This window comes from Opisthorchis viverrini (genome assembly GCF_000715545.1).
Source record: "Opisthorchis viverrini unplaced genomic scaffold opera_v5_100, whole genome shotgun sequence".
Taxonomy (NCBI): Eukaryota; Metazoa; Platyhelminthes; class Trematoda; order Opisthorchiida; family Opisthorchiidae; genus Opisthorchis; species Opisthorchis viverrini.
The window spans coordinates 1431647-1452545 of NW_008751756.1; the positions used below are offsets into that span (position 1 = coordinate 1431647).

General features: G+C 43.8%; 2 protein-coding genes across 2 annotated transcripts in view; one reads left to right on the forward strand and one right to left on the reverse strand.

Moving 5' to 3' along the window:
- Positions 1-10468, forward strand: part of T265_05377 (hypothetical protein) — a gene marked incomplete at both ends in the record, with an annotated part of 91420 nt that extends 80952 nt beyond the window's left edge. The window contains 4 exons of the mRNA XM_009170368.1: positions 1071-1403; positions 3823-4099; positions 7263-7535; positions 10307-10468. Of these exons, the coding sequence (XP_009168632.1) occupies positions 1071-1403; positions 3823-4099; positions 7263-7535; positions 10307-10468 (1045 nt within the window). The remainder of the gene's footprint in view (positions 1-1070; positions 1404-3822; positions 4100-7262; positions 7536-10306) is intronic.
- Positions 1-16078, reverse strand: part of T265_05378 (hypothetical protein) — a gene marked incomplete at both ends in the record, with an annotated part of 104026 nt that extends 87948 nt beyond the window's left edge. Inside the window, one exon of the mRNA XM_009170369.1 lies at positions 16020-16078. Within this exon, the coding sequence (XP_009168633.1) occupies positions 16020-16078 (59 nt within the window). The remainder of the gene's footprint in view (positions 1-16019) is intronic.
- Positions 16079-20899: the final 4821 nt, after the last annotated feature.

Below are 20899 nucleotides of genomic sequence, written 5' to 3' on the forward strand. Positions count from 1 at the left end.
GTAGTAAGTAGTAAGCAAAACGTTAGGCCACCTGTGCCACCCACGATGCCTTCGATGGGCTTTCACTTCCGATCGCTCGGATGAATTCGTTGTGTTTGAGATAAGTTTTGAAACGTTTCTTTCAGTAGTAGTAAGCAAAACGTTAGGCCACCTGTGCCACCCACGATGCCTTCGATGGGCTTTCACTTCCGATCGCTCGGATGAATTCAGTCGTTGTGTTAACTGCAAGACCCTTTCTTGCTGAGGTGATTAGGGAGGCATCTTAATAGTCGTACTAAAAATATTGTTTAGCTGTCGTTCCCCTACTCTTTTCAGATGAATTTCACGGCCAATAACAGAGATATACTTAAAACAATGAGTCGTAAAACACTCAGGTTTGAATGAAACATTTTGATGGTGGTTTCTACTAGCCGGTTACTGTATTTTTCAACATCAGGATTACTAAAACTAACTGAAATGGTGTTGGTCGATGGAGGCTTTGAGGATGTCTGAAGTGGTGGTGCTTGTATTCCTGTGCGCTAACATATTCACTTGTTCGTACATGATGATTAAAGTGACCGGGGTATGTATCGGATTTGATTTAAAATTATCTCCTGGCATTTTGGATATCCGGTGTCCAGATCCGGATGCACTCAAACGTACGCACAGCTGGTCTCCAGTGGGATAAAAATCGGACCCAGTGCTGTCTTTTTGTGTGAATTCACCAAACTAATTGAGGTAGAGCTGGATGAAAAATAGTTGAGTGGCAGTGATGCGAATGCATATGCTCCAAAGTCTGCAGTCACAGTTGAGCAGTTCCTTATTTTACGCGTGGTAAAATTGCTATTTTGATTGCGCATTCATTGTCGGTTTCGACTAGCGGCACGCCTGGTGAAACTGCGAAGCGTACTGCTAACAACAAGGTACATCTCCGCCAAGCGAAATCTTTCATAAGCAGAAAACCTCATGGTATTGAAGTAGCCAACAATTTAATTAGATGTAATCTACAGCCGTCTAACAAGGACTGATGGCAAGTTGGTTTTTCAATACGAATTCAGGTTGATTACAATGAATATCATTCTGTTCTGTAGGTCAAATATCTCAAAGCGAGACCTGGAAAATATTCTACCATGGAGCGGCAGGGTGCCAACTCCCGTAGACAAAGACTGGCAAGTCAACGGAGCCGGTATACTGCACAGCCCGAGTGCAGGATTCGGTCTGCTTGATTGTACACGCATGGTACATTTGACACAAATGTGGAGACCGGTCGGTCCGTTGTGCAGAAGGAAAGTGAAGCTGGGTGAACCTGAAGTTACTCCATGGGCCGAATATCAGGATGCGATTTTCAATGATTCGCACTTCCATCAGCTGAACGCAACAACTCTGGGGAGCTTTCGGGAACAACTGAAAGAACTTCAGAAGAGGTAGCTTCACATGACATTAATCTTATACGATCCCACTAAGAGCCATCTTCCTTACTTATTATATGCAGTGCAGGAAATAAAAGGTAGCATTCCTTTGCGTAACTGCGTGGCCGTCGGACATGCACTGTTGATTATTCCTAAAAAGGCATCAAGACAAAGACCTCTAGTTGGGTGTTTTGTGTTGTGTTATGATCGTATCTGACCCAAAACAATATCATTAGGAAAATACACACTCGCTATCTGCGTACAATTTGGTGTCGAACTAAAACATGAGGTGGAAAACTACTCGGGGCTGTGCCTCAATCTTAAGCTCCAAGAAAGACAAAAGTGGTCGTAAGTTGCAGAACAATTCCCGGCAACCTTTCAGATGATGCGGTTGGTCAAGAAAATAAAATATCTTTGACAAGCGTATAATGCAACATCTTGAGCACTATGCAACAGGTGATAACTCAAAGGTGCAACGATGCTTCAAACGTTCGTGTGTATATACACCTACCTTCTGCGAAAAACAAAAGATGGGAAATGGAACAATTGTAGAAGACCAGGAAGACCAGTAATTAATTGAATGAAAATAAACAAACTTTGCCCTTACTCGAACAGACTTTTGAAGCTTCTTAGAATCCGATGTAAACTTGCAAGCTGGCACACTCTTGATAAGTAGGTGGGAGAATCTGTTTCTCCATTCCACACAACTTGTTCCAGGTAGCCGAGGCACCACAGCTATGGCAAACATCAACTTTTGGTTCATTGTCTGAAGTAAAAGCAATACAGTTATACATGCAACAGATGTAACCCATTAAACTGCGTCCGAAGAACTCAGCTCACAGGATTGTGCTGAGCTGCGATGAGGTCAGATAACACTCAAATTCTTAAAAACGTGCCTTTCTTGGTTTGCGGCTTACGCTTTGGGCGTTGAAAATTGCAAAAGGTACGAAGGACTCATGAAGAACAAGAGCCACTCAAGACAAAATATAAGTACTTATTTGTATAAGTGGAAGCCTTTTTGTATACTCACGTAGCATTATTTGGTGAAAAAAATTGTTCTGTATCACGTTCCGGGGGAAATTCTCATGTTCAAAACTGAACAGCTTATAATTTGAAAACATTAGTCCATGGTATTTCTGTTTTTTGGTTCCAAAACCGTGTCAGTATCCACAATATTCAATAATTTATATGGGGTAACTCGGTCATTAGGGCGCGAAAACGAGTGACCTGGTTCTCCATGGTCAGAACTCAATCGTGGCTCTTCAGCCAGCCACGCCTAAACTTCGCCACTCTGGTGCTTCTGTTGAGGTTTAGGCAGCTATGCATTAAAAGAGCGCCAAAGCTTAGTGATTATTTTTACCGAGTTAATCATACGGACAGGTAGCTGGTTTTAACCGGAATGTATTCATCCACTGAACGGGTCAGTGGATCAGTGGGCTCGCGCCTCAACAGAGATTCTTACAATGGGAACATACGTACGGTGCATACCGGCTTTTCAACACAAATCCGCGGAGTAAAAGCTTAGACAAATTAAATGTTGTTCTCTCTCAATTAATGGTTCGTTTGTGATCAAAAGTGGTTAACACCCCGTTCTTTGTTCTCCCTTGTATGCCGGATGATCGGGTGGATGGAGATCCAATCCTTATTGAATCCAGCAGCTTATATGAGCCAAGTTTTGCAATTTTAGCTAACCAGCTTTCATATTACTGAGATGCACGGCAGATTTGAATTGCCTCTGGTTTATGGTGTTTTTCACTGACATATCTTTAGCGCACGTGGATGAATCCTACCTTACTGGTTACAGGGAACGATGCTTCCGATGCTTCGTTGAATAAGCCAACATAAACCCCAAGACAGTCTCTGCCCTTCGCCTTCAGAAGTTGTCTGACAAATCCCGTTACATCTATTTCATGTGTAAGCAAAAGCGACTCATAGATGCAGACATGCGACAGTATGGTTAATCGGTTAATCAGCAGGCCATCAGCATGTCAAGACCGGGTTAGCGTTCAACAGAGAGCATCAACATAGGACCGGAACACGAGATTTTTACATGTGAATAAGCGGCGTAATCCAGTAAAATTCTTCTATCTTAACGAGACTTCGTTGAGCTTATCCTACTCATCGTGAACTAAACCAATTTTCCTGAAGTATTCCCATTGTGATGTAGAGTTCTGCTACCCCGTATGATACTCCGGTTTTCCCACTATCACATTAGTCCGATCCCAACTACAGCTTCTCAAAAGCACACACTTTCAACTAACACTCATACTTCAGAGACATTTAGTGCTGGCTGTTTTCAGGTAAGGTTTTCCGTTCTAGAACAGTTATTTTAAAACCTTTCACTTCTTTCTTCGAACATTACCTGCGCACATGTAGATGCGAGTTCAATCAAATGCCTAACGGTGCGAATCCAAAATTATAGGTCCTTTTCCAGGCCGATGGACAGATCAGAGGCTGTGGATATAAACTTCGATCTAGAAGAAAAGCCCAGGGATTCATGCGAACTAGAAGTGGTCGAAAAGGTCACTGTTTCATTTCAGTGGAAGCACATGTGCCGAGGAATGATCGATATCGAACTGACGAGCCCTTCTGGAACCCATGCAACCATTTTGGGTCATCGACGTTTGGACCAGTTTGCTGGAGCCGTTAACATGACCGTCAATTCCGTCACGTTTTGGGGTGAGCGGCTTCAAGGCAAATGGCAAGTTAAGGTAAGTGTGTAACTCCGTTTCGCCTTCCATGGAAGTGCAGTTCATCCTCGCTAAAACGCGTCCACCAATAATTTTTATCTAATCAACTCAAATCGTGCAGTTGCTGTTAACATTTCTCCGTAGAGGAGAGATTTCATACACTTCTTTGAGCACAATATTATCTAGTTTGTCGCATTTATCCTCAATATGTAGCTCTCACTTTTTTTTAGACTTGCCTCCTGTGAGCAGCTTTCTGGATTGCTTTTAGTTGCGACGCAATCAGAGCAAGTTTTAACAGTATTGTGCTATGGACTTCAAATCTACAGAGCCACACTTCCTAGGCATATAGTTGATGGTAGTTTCTCGCCAGCCTTTACGCCCCTCCAGCCAAAAGTTACTGTAGACAATCAACCCTCCAAATGGTTAAGAGACGGAAAGTTTCTTATTTCCAGTATTCTAGAGATTCTTTTGAAGTTTGCCGAAAAAATCCAAGCTAAAGGTGAGTCTAAAAGGATGTTCTCTGTTGATTCGGACTCATTATTTACCATCACGAGAGACGGTAAACAATCTTGCGTTTCAGTTACCACCCAAAATATCTCCGCGGCCAGTGTTGTTCCATTATTTGGGAAGCTTAATTTACTCTGTACGGGGAAGGTCGTTTACATTTTGAAGAAGTCACTTATAAAAGGGTCGATTATGGACAGTCCTTCAAGCTCAACACTGAAGAACTTTTTACACCAAAAAAACGGTCTTTTGTGTGCAATCAGCAATTCGTTTTCCTGCTCAAAATAAGATGACAAGTTACATTTTACTTCTGATCAGTCTTTAGGCCCTTTTTTGAAGACTGACTGACGCTACTCCTAAATTATGTGAATCCATTGAGGGGAAGTCTTACGTAATCCGAATTTTTGTAGTTCTGCTAACAACGCGACGTCTTGTAGGAAAATCCGAAAGTATTTTTCGCAAAAGAACTACTTCGGTTGGACTGTGCTGAAGCTTCTTTCTATAGGCGAGATCCAGTTAAGATATTTTCTACCAAACGGAAAATAGCGGCACGTCGTATTATTTATTCGCAAAAAACTATCGCTGGGTGGCACTGAATACTCTCAAGTTAACTAAACTGCCGGGTAGCCGCCGGGAGTACGCGAGTTGGAAATGAGATGCGCACCGCTGATGATTCCGAAGAAGAAAACATGTAGACTTGTTGTGGTGTAAATACAGGACGATATCTCCGTTGTTGATGCAGACTCATGGAACCAACATTAAGCCAGAAAAATATACTGTCTAGTACGGCAAGCCAATCTCACGACGCGGCACAATCAGTAGAACACAAAAGGAATAAATTGTGAGAGGCTTGGCACTTGAAACAACCGCATCATTAAATGATTGTGTTAGGAGGTAGAACTTGCCTTGATCTACACTCATCAGATACTCAGCTCTGTCTCCCATCTTTGAACCAAAACCTGCCTTTCCATGCATCCTTGCACACCTTTTATCCGCCACCCTAAAGTTGCAGAGAGGCACATTAGTAGAACGAGAAGATTACCTCCGTGCTGGATTTGCGGACGTTTCCCAAGACAGTTACCAAGGCATATGCAACAGACTGACCACAGTGGACAGACTATAACAGGTAACACTCGGTAGCACCCATTACAAGTCACACACACACAAGGTCAAACTTATTGATGAAAACCGTGAACTTTTTGAAGCAAAAATAAACAAATGCCGGCAACCAAAACAAGTTACCGCTTCAGTAGTAGTCGGTCATTGCTTCGGTGACCATAGCTCGATTTCAAATTTGTGCTTTTGATTTTGGCCTTACAATGAAACATATACTTATTTTGTACAAACGTGACGATCTAATTAAGCGCTTGAACTATTGCCTGTATCATTGAAATAATTTCATTTATATTGGCGGAGCGGCCTTGGAAGCAGCAGAAGCAACTGGCAAGCCGAGCTGTCGTTGCCGTCTATACTTCCCTGAGAAACCTAAGTGCTTGACCGCCTATAACCCAGTCAAACTGGATATTATCTGGCGAATGGACAGCTCCCTAGTTCTTATTTTCGAATTACAATAAACGTTCTAGATCGGCTGACAAGGTCACACAAAGCCAATGGGTCAGTGTTGGTCTGTTCACACCCCGCTTGTCAACGAGCCCAGGTCATCAGTATACGCAGATTCCATTATTCTTGTTCTTGCATTGGCCCAACTTCCAGATCATAAGCCACTCCTTGTGATCGTACGCGGGCAATCGTCTGTAAGCAAAATTCTGCAGTCTGAAGCGGTTACTGGAACTGGAACTGTTCTTTAATAGAGCAGAAATCCTTGACAGAAGGGTAGTATTTGAAGCATAGTTCCCGTGGCCACTTGCTGTCAGTTGGACCCTGGAACTGCTCTAGAACTCTATACCGTGAACCTGAAACAGTATTGGACGTCGGAGACATATAACTGCATATCTCCCCTCGAGCTCTATCGAGCTTTTGGACCGAGTTGACCACTACGCGCATTATTCAAGGATGGGGATGAAGTCCTCAATCAGCGTTTGCCTGGTCTGTCTGTCTATATTGGTGTAAAGTGGATTGTCCAAGACAACTTGTTAGAATCGATATTAGTGCCCATTTCCATTAGTGTCCCTGCTTCATCCGCGTTTATTCTGTCCCTCACAATAAGACCTTCAAATAAATTATCGTTGTATGACAGTGAAGCATCGGTGTTGAACACTGATGTCGTACTGTCGATGACGGTGTTGATTACGGTGACACAATGCATCTTCACTTCTTCCGACAATGTACGAAATAATGTAAGCGAATACTATGATAATATGATATGATACTATGATAATACTATGACAGATAAGTATGCCAGTCCAACCACAGGTTCAGATGTATTGTGAATTTTCTTTGGTGCAGATATCTGACCAAGTGTATTTTAGATTTATGGCAAACGATAGCTGTCCGTTTGAAGTGTAGAGTGACAGTCATTCAGAGCTGTCAACTAGGAATGTTCACTAGTATTCATAAATAAGTGCGGGAACTAAGGCCTTAGCTCCCGAATGTAATGTCTGACAGGTCCAAACATACTTCCCAAATTTGGTTCATTTTGCTTACCATGAACACTGATCAACCGTCATTTAGTTCTCATTCCGGGTTGTTCACTGACTGACAAGTCATGATTTCTTGACAGATACAGTCAAATGGAGAGTGCAATAATGGCTATGTCAACCAACTCGAGGGTCAACTGGGGACGCTTGTCTTCTTGCAGCTAGAATTTTGGGGCTCCACCGTAAGTGGCAGTGCATTTGAACGTAACAAAGACCTCCTCATGCCATTCATAACCGATGTGAGCAAAGGAGCAATGCGAACAGGCAGAGGGCATCTTCTGACTGACACTGAGGTTAAGGAGACGTTCAACTCACAACGATGGATGGCGCTGAAGCATACAAAACAATTTCTGCAGGTCAGTGAAACAAATGCCAAACTGATTAGAGCTTCGCACTATATGTCCACAATATGCATATATTAGTCCCAAGTTATCGTGGTTTAGATGCAATCTCGGCTTGAGGAGATTTTCAGCGGAAAATTAGAAAAACTGACGAATGTCAGGAAACTATTACATTGTCATCTTTTTTTCGTTTAGTTTGTGTTACAGCTCTGGATTTTCGGTTACAGGTGGAAACAGTATGCGCCAAAAAAGTCCATAAGTCGCAAATATATCTTCCCTCCTTATTAGTTACATCTCAAAAAACTGTGACGAGATTCAATCCCACAACCTTACATTTAACAGTTCGGATACACGAAGCAGCTGAGTTTTTAGGTGTTTCTGTCTAGTCTTTAACTCCCCTTTGACCCTCAATTAAAATATGGTAATTTGAAAAAAAATTGTGGTAGACCTACTGCAATATAAATTGATTCACGCAACTTCCAAACGCAACTTTTTGGTCATCTGTAGTCACTCACTAGCTGGTAATGTGACTTTCTAGAGAGAAATTAGAGGAACCAGGGCAAATTCTGTGCGCACATGTTCAGATGTCAAAAAATGTCAGTCGTGTTCTAATGATCCGGAGTCTGCCTCTTTACAATTAGTTGGGCAAATCACGAGTTTTAGTATGAAGCACAACGCTACCAACTGACATCCTTTTCATACCGCTAGTTCTGGTGAGACGCAACTATAGATGCATGGCAGTATGGCACACCCATTTTAAAGAGAACCTTAATTATTGCGAGAAGCTTCCCGAAGAAATATTACTTCCTGGGTGGCCACTTAGCGGCCCTGATTTGGAATTGTACAGAAATTCGCGGTTATATATCTGTGTCCAATATAACACTCTGTAGCATTCTAAGTTAATTCACTAATCACCGTTCTCTGTGTCTATTTCGTCAAATCCACTATCACGAGTTTCCAGCGAAAAGCCAAATCTTTCCTTGGAACGATCATTGATAAAGTGATTAGTCGAAAATCTACCAAACTTCTCCTCCCGTAGATCTTAACACCTTGGGACTTCAAAGAAAAAATCTTCTCTCCAACAACCTACTTCACTTATGTCCTTCACTTGCACCGTGACTTTCGAATGTAATGGTTTGACGAGATAAAACTCATTACAAAGGCTATCGCAAAGCCTCAGGAAGTAAAAGTCTCAACTAATCCCCCCGACTGACTCTGTATTGAAAAACTCAACACTGGAAAACTTTGGTAAAAAAACAACATAGTTTATTTTTTTCACTAATTTTCGCTCAGAACTGAATCTAACTCGTCAACACGTGCCTGCCACAAGGCAGTCTGCATCCGATAAGTAAAACGCTTGTGGTCTCCTTTGGATGTATTTTGTAGTTTGTCATACTTGGTCGCGCACTTGCTAGAGTCGTTTTCAGAACAATACCGCATTTGTAACCCCCTTGGTATGTTTACGCATATTCATCAGCTCATAACATCACCACTTGAGGACTCTAACCTGCCTGCGGTGTGTGCCCGACTCATTCGCCCCACTTCCATGATTTCATTCCAGGAAGGCAGTCCAGAATCACCTTGAGTCGAACGCCTCATTATACGCTGTGATCGGGAATGGAATTATTTTCAGGTACAAGTGATCTTCACACATATTCCGCTGTGATTTTGGATATGTTTATCTTCCTCCAGAGCTTCCGAGTTTTTCCAGTCGCAGAACAATAACTATTCTCTCTTGTCGTCCAATTTTGTTTCGGTTCATATTTACAATGAAGATTGCGCAGGTTCTTTTTCACCAGTTCGTGATGACAACTGCAACATTTTCACCAAACCGTACACCCTGACAGCATAAGCATTTGTCATTCTGCTGTTGGTTTCAACAGCTATGTGAGTAGGTCTTAAACGCTAATGACAGTATAATTCTTCGTGCACTGCGCGATGATGAACGAAAGTAATTATAATAAGCAGCCAGTCCTCGTAAAGCAACCCTTTGCGGATGATAATGATGATGTTCGTTACGATGTCTATGATGGTGACAGACAACTATGCTGGTAAAATGCACCGTGTACACCAAATAGCTCACTCCTCGAAACCATTTCATGGTCATCACAATCGCTTCTCTGTGGAACGGTTTGGAACTCAAAGAGACGTGGTACCAGTCAGTGTCAAACATCAACGTTCTACAGATTTTCGATATTGTTGGGTCCGAACCCATGTCGGCGAGATGGTGACGTGATGGTTGCCCATCCACTGTGAATGTGTGGGTTAGTGAATAATATGGAGGTGGTCACTTAAAAAGTGATAGAATTTAGTCATCCTGGTTGCTGCACTTACACCTAATGGGTCGGTGTGCCGTGTTTAGATTTTGATGCCGAAAATAAAAGTTCAAGACAACTGTCCCTTCGATAAATGAAGGGACCTAGAACCATTGTATGACCTTGTGATAACGTATCATTGGAATTAGAATTTGTAGCGAATAATTTCATACTAAGTTCCGGAGGTCTTCAAGAATGTACGAACTGATGCCTATCATCTGTGAGTAATTATCAGTGAAGCTTTCGTCCTGTAAGTGAAGCCAATCTATGTTGATAAGCCAAGTAGCACCGTACAGTTGTTTCATCCTTGTTGAAAATCACCATCAGCGTGCATCTAACGAAACTCCAATGAGTCTTCAATCTGCAAACTTCCGGTTAGCAGTTTGAACACTGACGGTTCGGCTACGAGCATTTGGTGTGTAGTGCGATTATCTGGTGATTAGACAGGATATGTCCCCGCCTATCATTCAGCCCCGGGACCCACATCATGAAGTCACAAGTTTAATGGCTCATCGATCAAAGAATTTTCAGATAAAAGTTTCACTCATTGGGAATTTCGATGGATATTTCATCCTGTCAGTGAAGCACATCTGTGCTCAGAAGTACTGTCCAGCTGTCTCATCCATTTTTTGAATCATCACTTTAAGCATCTAATGAAACTTCGGAGAGTCTTCAGCATGCGACCTCCCTGCTATTTATTTGAACACAGCCCTTCAGTCACGAGCACCTGAAGTGAATTGCAATTAGCTTATACTTAGAATATAACTCCACTCGTTCCTCAACGTTAATCTGTAAATTTTCCCCGTCTTACCAGTTGTTGCAGCTCGATGTTTATCCTGTCCACTGTGCTATAGCAAGAGCTCTGCTCAATGATCTTCTTGGTCTTGCTTCTAGTCAATTTAGGGATATAAAACAAAGAGTACATCTGCACGCCGAAAACGTGGCTGTAAACGTTCTTATCCTACTTGAACTTTAAAAAAGGAGTAGCTTAAATGAATGAAGACATTGAAGGCTTATTGTGTATGGTCAAAAAGCTCTATCATAACCCGGTGAAGCTGATCAGCCTAATCGACATACATGCATGGTAGACAGCTTGTTGGGGGATTATTGGTAGGTCAGATTGTACGGATGACTGTTATTGTGTTTACAGAGTTCTGATGTTTGGTCACAAACGTTTTCCTATAAGTGAAGTGACAGTACCGGTTCATGATAAGTTGGCGGTGAGTCCTAGTTTGCTGTAAGCTGTGTAACAAAACTTCATCATTAGTTTTATTTGCACGCATCGTGTCACAGTTTAGCGAAATGGCCTATTTACCAATTCGTTCTCACCAGCAGCATACGAGGGGGCTGAAGCCTTACAGTTGCATTAAACGACGTTCACTAGTGCAGTACAGTCGCGCTCAGTATAGTCTCAAACTGTACACGGTCATAGCCGGTGTTCTGGGTTTCATTGGGTTAGGTAAGCCTAGCTACGGGATCCAGGTAGAAAGACACTGCTAAACTCGGTTTCGTTGGATTTTATTTGTTATAGTTGTTGTATTTGCTGCTTGTCATTACTTGGATAATCTGGAAATTTTTTGATGAAGAACGAATATTAGCCAAAATCCCGTCAGGAAATTCCGGTCTTAGATATTTCTGGCGAAGGTTCTCCAGGGGGTCAACAACGTTGGGAAGGATGATGATCAGGATAAAAGGTTGACAGTTACCGCGTGATAACTCTAGGTCAGGCGTCCAATAGTGTTGCAGTCAGAATTGATCGGAGTTATGTCAATCGACATTATTTTATTTAGAAAGATAGTGTGCCTGAAGATGACTTCCAATTGAAATATCGTTAAGTGAGCTAGAAATGCTGAAAAGAAGAATCACGTATGTTTTTTGAACTCCAACAGTAGGGTAGACACAATACCTGTAAAACGGGACTCTAGCTGTGGCTAGGGACATGTGGTTATCAGTACCTAACAACCGAGGTGAGTCCAGGGAATGCCCGTGCTGCGGCTATTACAAAATGACCTAACGGTGGGGTTCCCTCTGCGGACGTAGGAGCAATCGCTGTTCGTAGGGAGTTAGACGAAGACAAGGAACAAACTGACAATATAGGTAGAGGAATACAAACGGCTGACTCCAAACATATAGTGATGCAATTTGCAGCGTCGAGTGGCAACGGCCCCGTGCTTTACTTAGTGTGTCCTTGCTAACTTCCAGCCACAATAAGCGGAGACAGGCATTAAGTTCGTTAAGAACCAAACGATGATAGGGTGAGGGAGTTGCTGACAGAGAAGCAATCCGTGAGGCACTCCACCCAATATGTTATGAAGGACGGTCTCAAGTTCCAGTGACGGCTCATGGGTTAAACTGTCTAGCTCAGTGTCTAAAGCTTGTGCATTACTTACGGACAATTTGGTAACCACGAATACTTCAGAGGAGGCACCTTAGACAGCATCCACAAATGTAAGGCAAGTATAAATGTCTGGTACCTCGGAGAGATTACTATTTGGACAGTATGCGGGTGCGTGAATAATTAGTTTATGGTAAACAACCAACACAAATGATGCAACAATAAACGTGTGTCGACAGTGGCAGGTTGATATGCAGACCTCAGTCATCCCCACATCACACTGGTTGTTCAAGTTCAGCCGATTGCATGTGACTGGAAAGGATACTAATGGTCTCCACAAGTCCCTATATTTTGGAAGTAGCACGCCTCAGCCCAACAAAGCCTTGTTTTACCTAGTTCACTAGGTTTTCCTAACCCCACTGCGCAGCAAATCAATAGGCTGGAACAGAGGCAAAAGGATAAGCAACCGGCGATCAGCAAGGCATAAAAGCCACCGAGTTGCTTGAACTATGCAGCCATTTGGTGCTGTCTGCTATTGGAAGGACGGGAACAGAATAGTGAATGGCAATTTGGTCAGTGGTCTTCCGGACAATTTCCATAGCGGACTCCGTAAATAACATCCCTATGATTTTATTAACGAGTTTTAATTGACAAACTCTGTTTTGAGGTCACCAGCTCCACCAACACGGGCAGTATGATGAATGAGAGGGGCGGTAAAGAGCAGAAGGAGAACACGCATACAGTGCATGCGCTGCCAAGTTTGCCCGACTCGGCGTTTAGCCTTCGTGAGCATTGCACCACCGGACAAACCGAATGCTAAGAAAGAGACTAATTTAAAGAACGCTCACCTAATTTTCAGATAGAATTTTACCATACTCCTATCTCTACTGATGCCGTTGCATTCTAGTACTAAGTGGCCTCTTCTACGACAATCTTCTGTGCACAACGCGCACCACATTTTTGCAAACATCAGGATTCAGAGTGTCCCAGAATAAGGATTCGTCACCTTATAAACTAAGTGCTGAATAATATACCGTAGACCCCAATGAACTGGGATCACACGTGGGTACCGCAGTTGATGCAGATGAGCCCAAAATGGACGCAAGACTAAATTGGTTTAGCCGAAACTGAGAGATTATTTAATGTAAAAAGTTACAGGGCAATAGTCCGGACCATGCATTACATTGATAATTTTGGGAGCTGTTTGCTCACATTAACGAGATCTCATGGCCACCAAACAAGATTAATTCAACTGTAAAAAGCAGTCCACTGTCACATCAAAAATTCAAAATATTGCGAAGCTTATATTTTCACGGTGTGCAAAAATCGGGCATAAACTGTACATGGTTTTCAAAGCGGATCCCATCAAGCCGGAAGAGTGAATCATTCTAAGTCCATTCTACTCACTCAGTGAAGCGACGTACATGACTTGGTCTACAGAACTCCCCAACGATAGCGCAGTTTATGAGGCTCACGTTGCGTTCAACGTAGTATTTAATACTGCGCTGGTGCATTCCAGTTAACAATGTTCAATTTTCAAAACGCACAAATACTCTGGAGACGATGTGGTTTTCCCATACCAGTTGGACAGCTCGCAAATCTTCTAACAATAAATATTTTTCTCGAGACGGTTATTGGCAACGTACCTAGACACAATATATGCTGCGTACAAATGACCAAACTGAGTGATATACAAGTAGTTGATACTTACATATGGAATGGAACGAGAACGGGTCTCTACAGCACACCCAAATCACACCGACATCTGCAAGATTGTTATCAATTGAACGATTATCCAACTCGATTATGAGGGAAGGCATGAGGGGGAACCTTTCAGCTGTGATTGAGGATGGTCTGCAAAAATGGACGTTTTTCTCGAGTCTATATACCTTTGAATCGCTTGGCGGGCACGAAAGCCTCACAGAATCGTGTCAGAAGCAAACGTAGCTCCAGTGATCCGCAGTTGTGTTTTAACTTCATCCAGTGCGATCATTTTGATGACGCTACATACTTATCACCCCTTAAGCAGGCGGAGTATTACGCGAAGGGTTAAACATCGCCTGTTTTTAACGAGGGTGTACATGAACGCCCATGTCCCCTCCATGTAATACGCCACACACTGGGCATAAAATTTTTACCTCTATATCTAAAACTGATGGCTTTAAAGTAAATTACCAAGACAACTCGTGTTATGCGTAGCAACAATGTTGATGACATCTGAAAGGGCACCCATTAATTGCACAATGCTATCAAGTGCAAAACCTCTAAGTTTGGAGTAACCACTTCTGCACCAAAATGCTGCATTTTTTGCTTAGGTGCTTGGACCAAAACCATCCTAATCTACGCGCATATTTTTGCAGTACATCAAATATCGTTGTCCACCGGAGAATCATACCTATGTCGAAAATCCTGGTGGAATAATTTCTTAGCATCGCTGAGACCCGGGATGCCTAAATGGGGATCAAAAGTTTTGACTGGTTCTCTCAACTCAGTTGCCCGTTTGCTTTAATTCATCGGTAGTAAATCGTCGCTATCAAAAATCCAATTCCATTGTGTGAATACTGAGCGCCCTCTGAAAAATCGTCAGAACACAGCTCCCTGCTGCGTGCCTCAGACATTGTGTAGGCAGTGAGGTTCACGTAGGTTCGCGGTTACCGAAGGCACGTTCTGTATGTAGGTGGACGAATTGTAAACGTCTGCCTATTCACCAGTGTGAGTCAGTATTTGAGCAGGTAGTGGTAGATATCTTGGGTAGCCTGTACTTTCCACAACTCTCCTAGGACCTTAATGCCTCACATCTAACGACGTAAATCAGTGCTTTAACAGAAAACCTTGCTGTTTTATCTTCTCGCGGGTCAGATGTTCCTGAAACGGGAGCCTATCGAAAATGGAATTACCAACTTGGTGTTTACACTTCGGTTGGTAGTTTTGCCATCACTGCTTCATTATACGGCAGAAAGTCAGATCTTGTTTAAACTGTATACAGGGTACGCCACCAGTCATGCCAGCTTCACTAGCTGCAACGGATTTTCCGGCCTCACCCTTGTCCGTTTGGACGCCACCTTCATCTGCGCATTGCGTTGCCACGCACAAACTGGAAGTGGCTGATACGTTCTGAGTTTGAGCGGAGAAAACAACCTCTCACCTCTATACCTCACACATGTATCAGTTTAAATTCAGTTGCGCCGAGGCATACATTAAAGTAAGCTTCTCAGAACATTCACCCAGTTGTTCGAGTAAGGTTACTAATGGGATCAATCAATGAGCAAACAGCCACGGTTCGACAGCTTGCCCATCAATATCTACACATGTCCTACTCACTGGATAAATGGTTGACTGCAGTACGGGTTGCAGTATTTTACTGCAGTGTCACGGTGGCTACGTCTACGGGGTTAACAAAAATCCAGGATGTGTTGTCAAATGGCATTGAGTTTGCTGCCATAAGAAACTTGCGGAAATCTCAATAAGTTCGGAGACGAATATCCTCTCAAAATTTCCATCGCTTATGCCGATCGCTTCACACACTCTTGTATTCTTTAGATTTTTAGCAAAAATACAACGGCCGCCACAGGCAAATACGAAGAATTCAAAGACGTGTACACACGCAAGCCGGTCGGCCGCTGTTCACCAGGGGACAGCTGGCGTGGCTCAAAAGAAAAATTGAGCATTTACCCAAGGGTATTTTATCCTTTGCAATGCAGCAATGTTTCATAGCCCACATCTTCAGCAACATTTGACAGCATCCTGATCAGGACAGAACAGCTGGTAAAGATCAAGAAGTGCCGGTCTTCAGTCCCTACGAATGAGTCGCACTACGAGCATCACCAACTGTTTGGCGACCCAACGTACCAAGGATCTGGTGAAGTTACGTCCAGTGACCCTGGTGAACGGCCAAGGACTGGTATCATGCAATCAGCAAAGTTCTTCCCGGAAAATTAGCCAAAGCTTGCTGTAAGTTCCAAGTGGCTGTGGATCTCACAGGACAATTGCGGCTATTGGATTATACGCAGTTCGTAGCCCGTAGACAGTAGGAGCAGACAGACTTGGACGGCAGATGGCTTACTGAGGACTGACAGGAACTGGTTCTACAGAAAATGGGTTAGTGAGCATCGTGAATTAAGCAAACGTACATTCAGTAATGATGTAATCAGCGGGAGCGGAAAATAGTGAATGATGCAGCAGGGATTTCCGGAAGCAACAACAAGTAAGTACTAAACGATGTAAAAACATACATGTACGGGCAGTCTGACATTATGAGTTGGCCCTATAGAAACAACGGCGCAGAAAATCAGTGCGTTTGGGATAGAAGGGACTGTTTTTTGGTTGGCGGCGCGATGCGGCAGCTCGTGTCACGTGACAGGTCAGATTGCGCGGTTCCGTCTGTTTAAAACAAATCTTATCAAGGGTTATCTTCCAGGTGCGGTACATGGGTAATACAAAAAATACAAACATACAGATCGTGGACGTCTCAAGTTAATGATCCCGACTGGCTCTTACGATCGCTTCCCCAATTGTCCCGTTGGTCGACTGAACTGCACTCTCGGCAGTGCCCTTCTCTCATTGCCTTCCGGGTGTCGAGACATTTTCCAATAAAACGGAGCCACAATCGTTCAGGCTCCCTCTTTTATTAAGCAGCTTTGACATCGTCTGCAAGGTTGGAGGGTACTTCATCCACCGGTTCCAAAGTATGTCGGCTAGGTGGATGGCGTCCCTCCAGGCTTAAGGCAGATTCGGTTAGTCGGCAGGATGGCTAGTAGTTGGATGATTTGCGCTCAGGAACAACAAACGATTCGGCCTTAGGGCTGCGGAGGCATCAGGGTCCGAAGTCGGTTTTACTAACGGGAGATTGTAAAGGAATTTTTCGGTCTCAGTGGAAGTTGTCTGCGGCGTTTCGTTGCCTACCAGTTTATCTCATATTAAGGCCCGAAAAATTTGTCCGATGCACCGTGTTATCCTCTCTCAGATAACCCCACGACGAATTAATTCCGGTACGGAGAACATCTTGCGTCACCGGTGCCATAGTAGCTTAGTCACCCCATTATCTTTATTCCATTTACTTTTACATTTACTTTAGCTTTGGTTCCTCTAAAGGTGGAGCCGTTTGACTATAAAACTTTACTGGGCTGTCTTGTCTGCGGACAAATCTTAAGAACGCGCATAGGAACGAAGTCGTGTCCAATGTGTGGGCCACTTTGATGTGAACGGCACAGATGATCACACAAGTGGATACACAGCCACATGGTTTCTCGGTGCCATGTCCTCTTTTGACGAACAGAGACCCAAAGTAGTTCACCCCGGTGAATGCAAATGGTCCGCGACTGCATTTGGTTTGTCCAATTGGAAAGGGGCATCATTCGGTAGCATGGCATCGAAAGCCATCGACGGCTGTGACAACAGGACGAAAAATCGCACCTGACAACGACTTCTGCCTGCGCAACCCAGCATCTGTTGTGCACGGCTGCCGGCACTTGTGCAAAGCCAACAAGGTCTTGGCATTCGTGGTTTGGCACGTGTTTTATGGTACGTGATATCCTATAGGACATCAAGTGTCCGATGCCAAGAAGGCCGATGCAGATTTACACGATTTGCCGGATCCTCGATATGGATTTTAGCCAAAAAGTAAGGTTCACTCCCCTACCATTCCGTTAGTCGGAATTCACAGGCTTGTTCAGTGTCGCCGCGCTCCCACTATAAGAAACGTAAAACGGCTCTGCCGGATTCGGGTACCTTCACTGAATGAAACATTGAATCAGTGTCTGCCATACCCACACGCCTATATTGACTGAACCAATGAAAGACTCTGAGTATACTATTCGCGATGTCTGGACCAGTGAGCAGCTGCGAGGTAAATGACCACCACAGCAAAAATGATTGTGGGCACGGGCAATGAATCCAGGTTCCTTTGCCATCTTCATACTAGCTTATGATGACATATGGTGAGTACATAAGGTTTAATCCAACTATGTGGGCTCTGAGCGCTGTTCAGTACCCTTTCTAGCCCGTGGACTTTCGCAGATAAAATTGCTCGTGTAGATAAAATTCCAGCCTGAGCATACAACAACCGTAAAATTGCAGCACTTAAAAGGGGGAAGCCCGCTTTAGGGACAGAATATCTGAAATTGATATTGTGTCAAGTGTGTTGAAAATCAAGCACACCTGTTATTTTGGGTCGCTTTCCCAGATTGTGAGATGCAATAAAACGTCAGCAGTTTGGTGATTGAGCGGTTTCGATCACTTCGCGCACGTATATGAAGCTAATCCATGATGAAAACCCGACAAGCACCGTGCAACCGTTTAATGGCTATTGGAAATAATCAGCAGTACTCATTTCACGATACCCTGAAGTCCCGTACCTGCGACTTCCTGGCTATTAGCTTGAACACTCAGTCGTCCGTTCACAATCGGCTGATCAGCGGTGTAATTAGCTCGCACTTAAAAAGGATATGGCGCCGCTCATCCTTCAATCACGGAGAACACATCACGCGGTCATACATGTTGACTTGCTTCTCAAGCAGCGATTTCTCTGATGGAAATTCCACTCATCTGGTGAAGTATATCCTCCCACTAAGCTACCAAGTCTCACAGTGAAATGAAGAAAGCCTTCGCTGCGACCAATTTTTTAGTGCGCTACTTATAATTAGACTGCTTAGAATTCAGAAGGTGTTATGCACTAACAAGTTTATGTTTGTGATTAAGAAAAAATACAAGTGCTAGGTGCACCTTATAAATACAATGACAATGAAATAAAAGATGACTTATCGATAAGGCTTCGTTGGTTTGAAGGATCTGCAGATGCGGAGCAGGATTGTTCTACAGGAGTGGTTAGCTCTTGAAGATACTCCAGTCAGGTAGATCCGTTGTTGTGTCTTGTTGACTTGCCGCGTGCACGGGATGCTGCGTTGTGTTGAGCGCCTTGCGTATCTCCGTTGCGTGGTGCGCGGTGGAGTGTGTTGTGTTGTCAGGTTCATTATATATTTGTACGCGTTTGCAGCGAACGTGGGAATGTGTTTTGATGCATGCTAGACAGGAACTGACTTGTGATCGGTTAAAGTTGCGGGCGGAACGGCGTTTGTCACGTGATTTGTGTGCTTGTGTTTGATTGTGTTCTGTCCTTATACAGGAAACTTTGACGTGTGTACAAAAACATGAATCGTTCCGTGCGTACTAAACAGGAACTGACTTGTAATAGCAGGTCAGTCGCGGGAACTAGTACACACTCATGTACTGGACAAATTAGGTGAAGCTGGTTGAGGGAACATGTGAATGTCCGCTACAGTCCCCCCGAACTTTCCTGGATATTCATTGACTGTTACTCAAATCTAAGCAAATGCTATTGAGCGACTCCACAAATTCCGTAATGGATCTCACTTTTCAAGAGGCGAAGCGGATTTACGAGAATACGTACTACTTGCAGGATTCATCAGTACTACTCGCCGTTCGTAGCTCAGTGGATGATACAACAAGCCTCCCACCCACACTGGCGTTCAGTTACACCTACCTCGGGCGATGCGTTTTCATCCAGTGGTCGTATAAGTTTAAATGGATTGAGCCGATAACAGGAGTTAAAACAACGAATAGCATTAAGGATATCGGTATCTGGGATCGTTTAGCCGCCAAGGAGACACCAGTGGATGTGCGTAGGAGGGGCCTACCTCAAAGGCTTGTTTGAGTTCTGTGTCAACGGGCTTTCTGAATGTTTGGTGAAGTTTGGGCATATTATTAATTTATCGGAAATAGCAGCAGGATGCAGCGGTAGACAATTGTGTGTTCGGGCTTTATGCAGGTATTCCAGAAAAGCGAGCAGAGGGGACAATAATGATAATAATAATTGTTGATTCCCCCTGTGAATCAGCGGTGAACAAGGGTAACTTTCCTTGTTTTCTGACTATTCGTGAGTAACATGACTTACACCTGTTTATTATGACACCGTTTCGTTTTCTTGCTGTTCATTTTCCCCCCGCTTTGTTGCCACTTAAGGTCTGCTTATCCATCAGTAAGTGATGTCAATATTTGTTGCCCGTCTGTCAATGCCTGCAAGTTCGCCTCGATTGCGCCTATTTTTTGAGCGCCCGCTCCGACGGAAAAGCGAGCTGCCCGGGTATCGAACCCGGATCCTCCGGACGGCAGGCGAACGTGCTACCAACCACACTGACCTGACACCCGGAGCGGCTGATTATTTTGTATTACCCATGTATCACGCCTGCCAGATAGCCCCTGCGGAGCTTTGTTTTAAACGGACGAAACGGCGAAATCTGACCTGTCGCGCAACACGAGCGGCTGCGTCAATGCCGACCGAGAGACAGTCCCTCACATCAAGAGACGTACCGACTCCTGGCCGTCACGGCCAATTCACACTGTCAGACTGCCCCAATATGTATGTTTGTACATCGTTTGGTACTTACTTGCTGTTGCCCCTATAGAAATCCGTGCTGCATCAGAGACTACTTCCCGCTCCTGGTGATTTCGTCGTTGTTGATTGTACGTTTGCTTAATCCATGATGCTTACTGATCCGTTTGTCTGTGGAACCAGTGCCTGTCAGTCCTCAATACGTCATTTGTTGCCCCAGGTCCGTCTGCTCCTATTGACTACAGGCTGCGAACTGCGTATAATCCAATAGTCGCAATCGTCCTGTGAGATCCATAACCGTCCGCATCTTACAATAATAATGTTTATTCCCAACTTGTGGGTGGCATACCGTCTGGCATGATCATAGTTTTAAGGTCAGAAT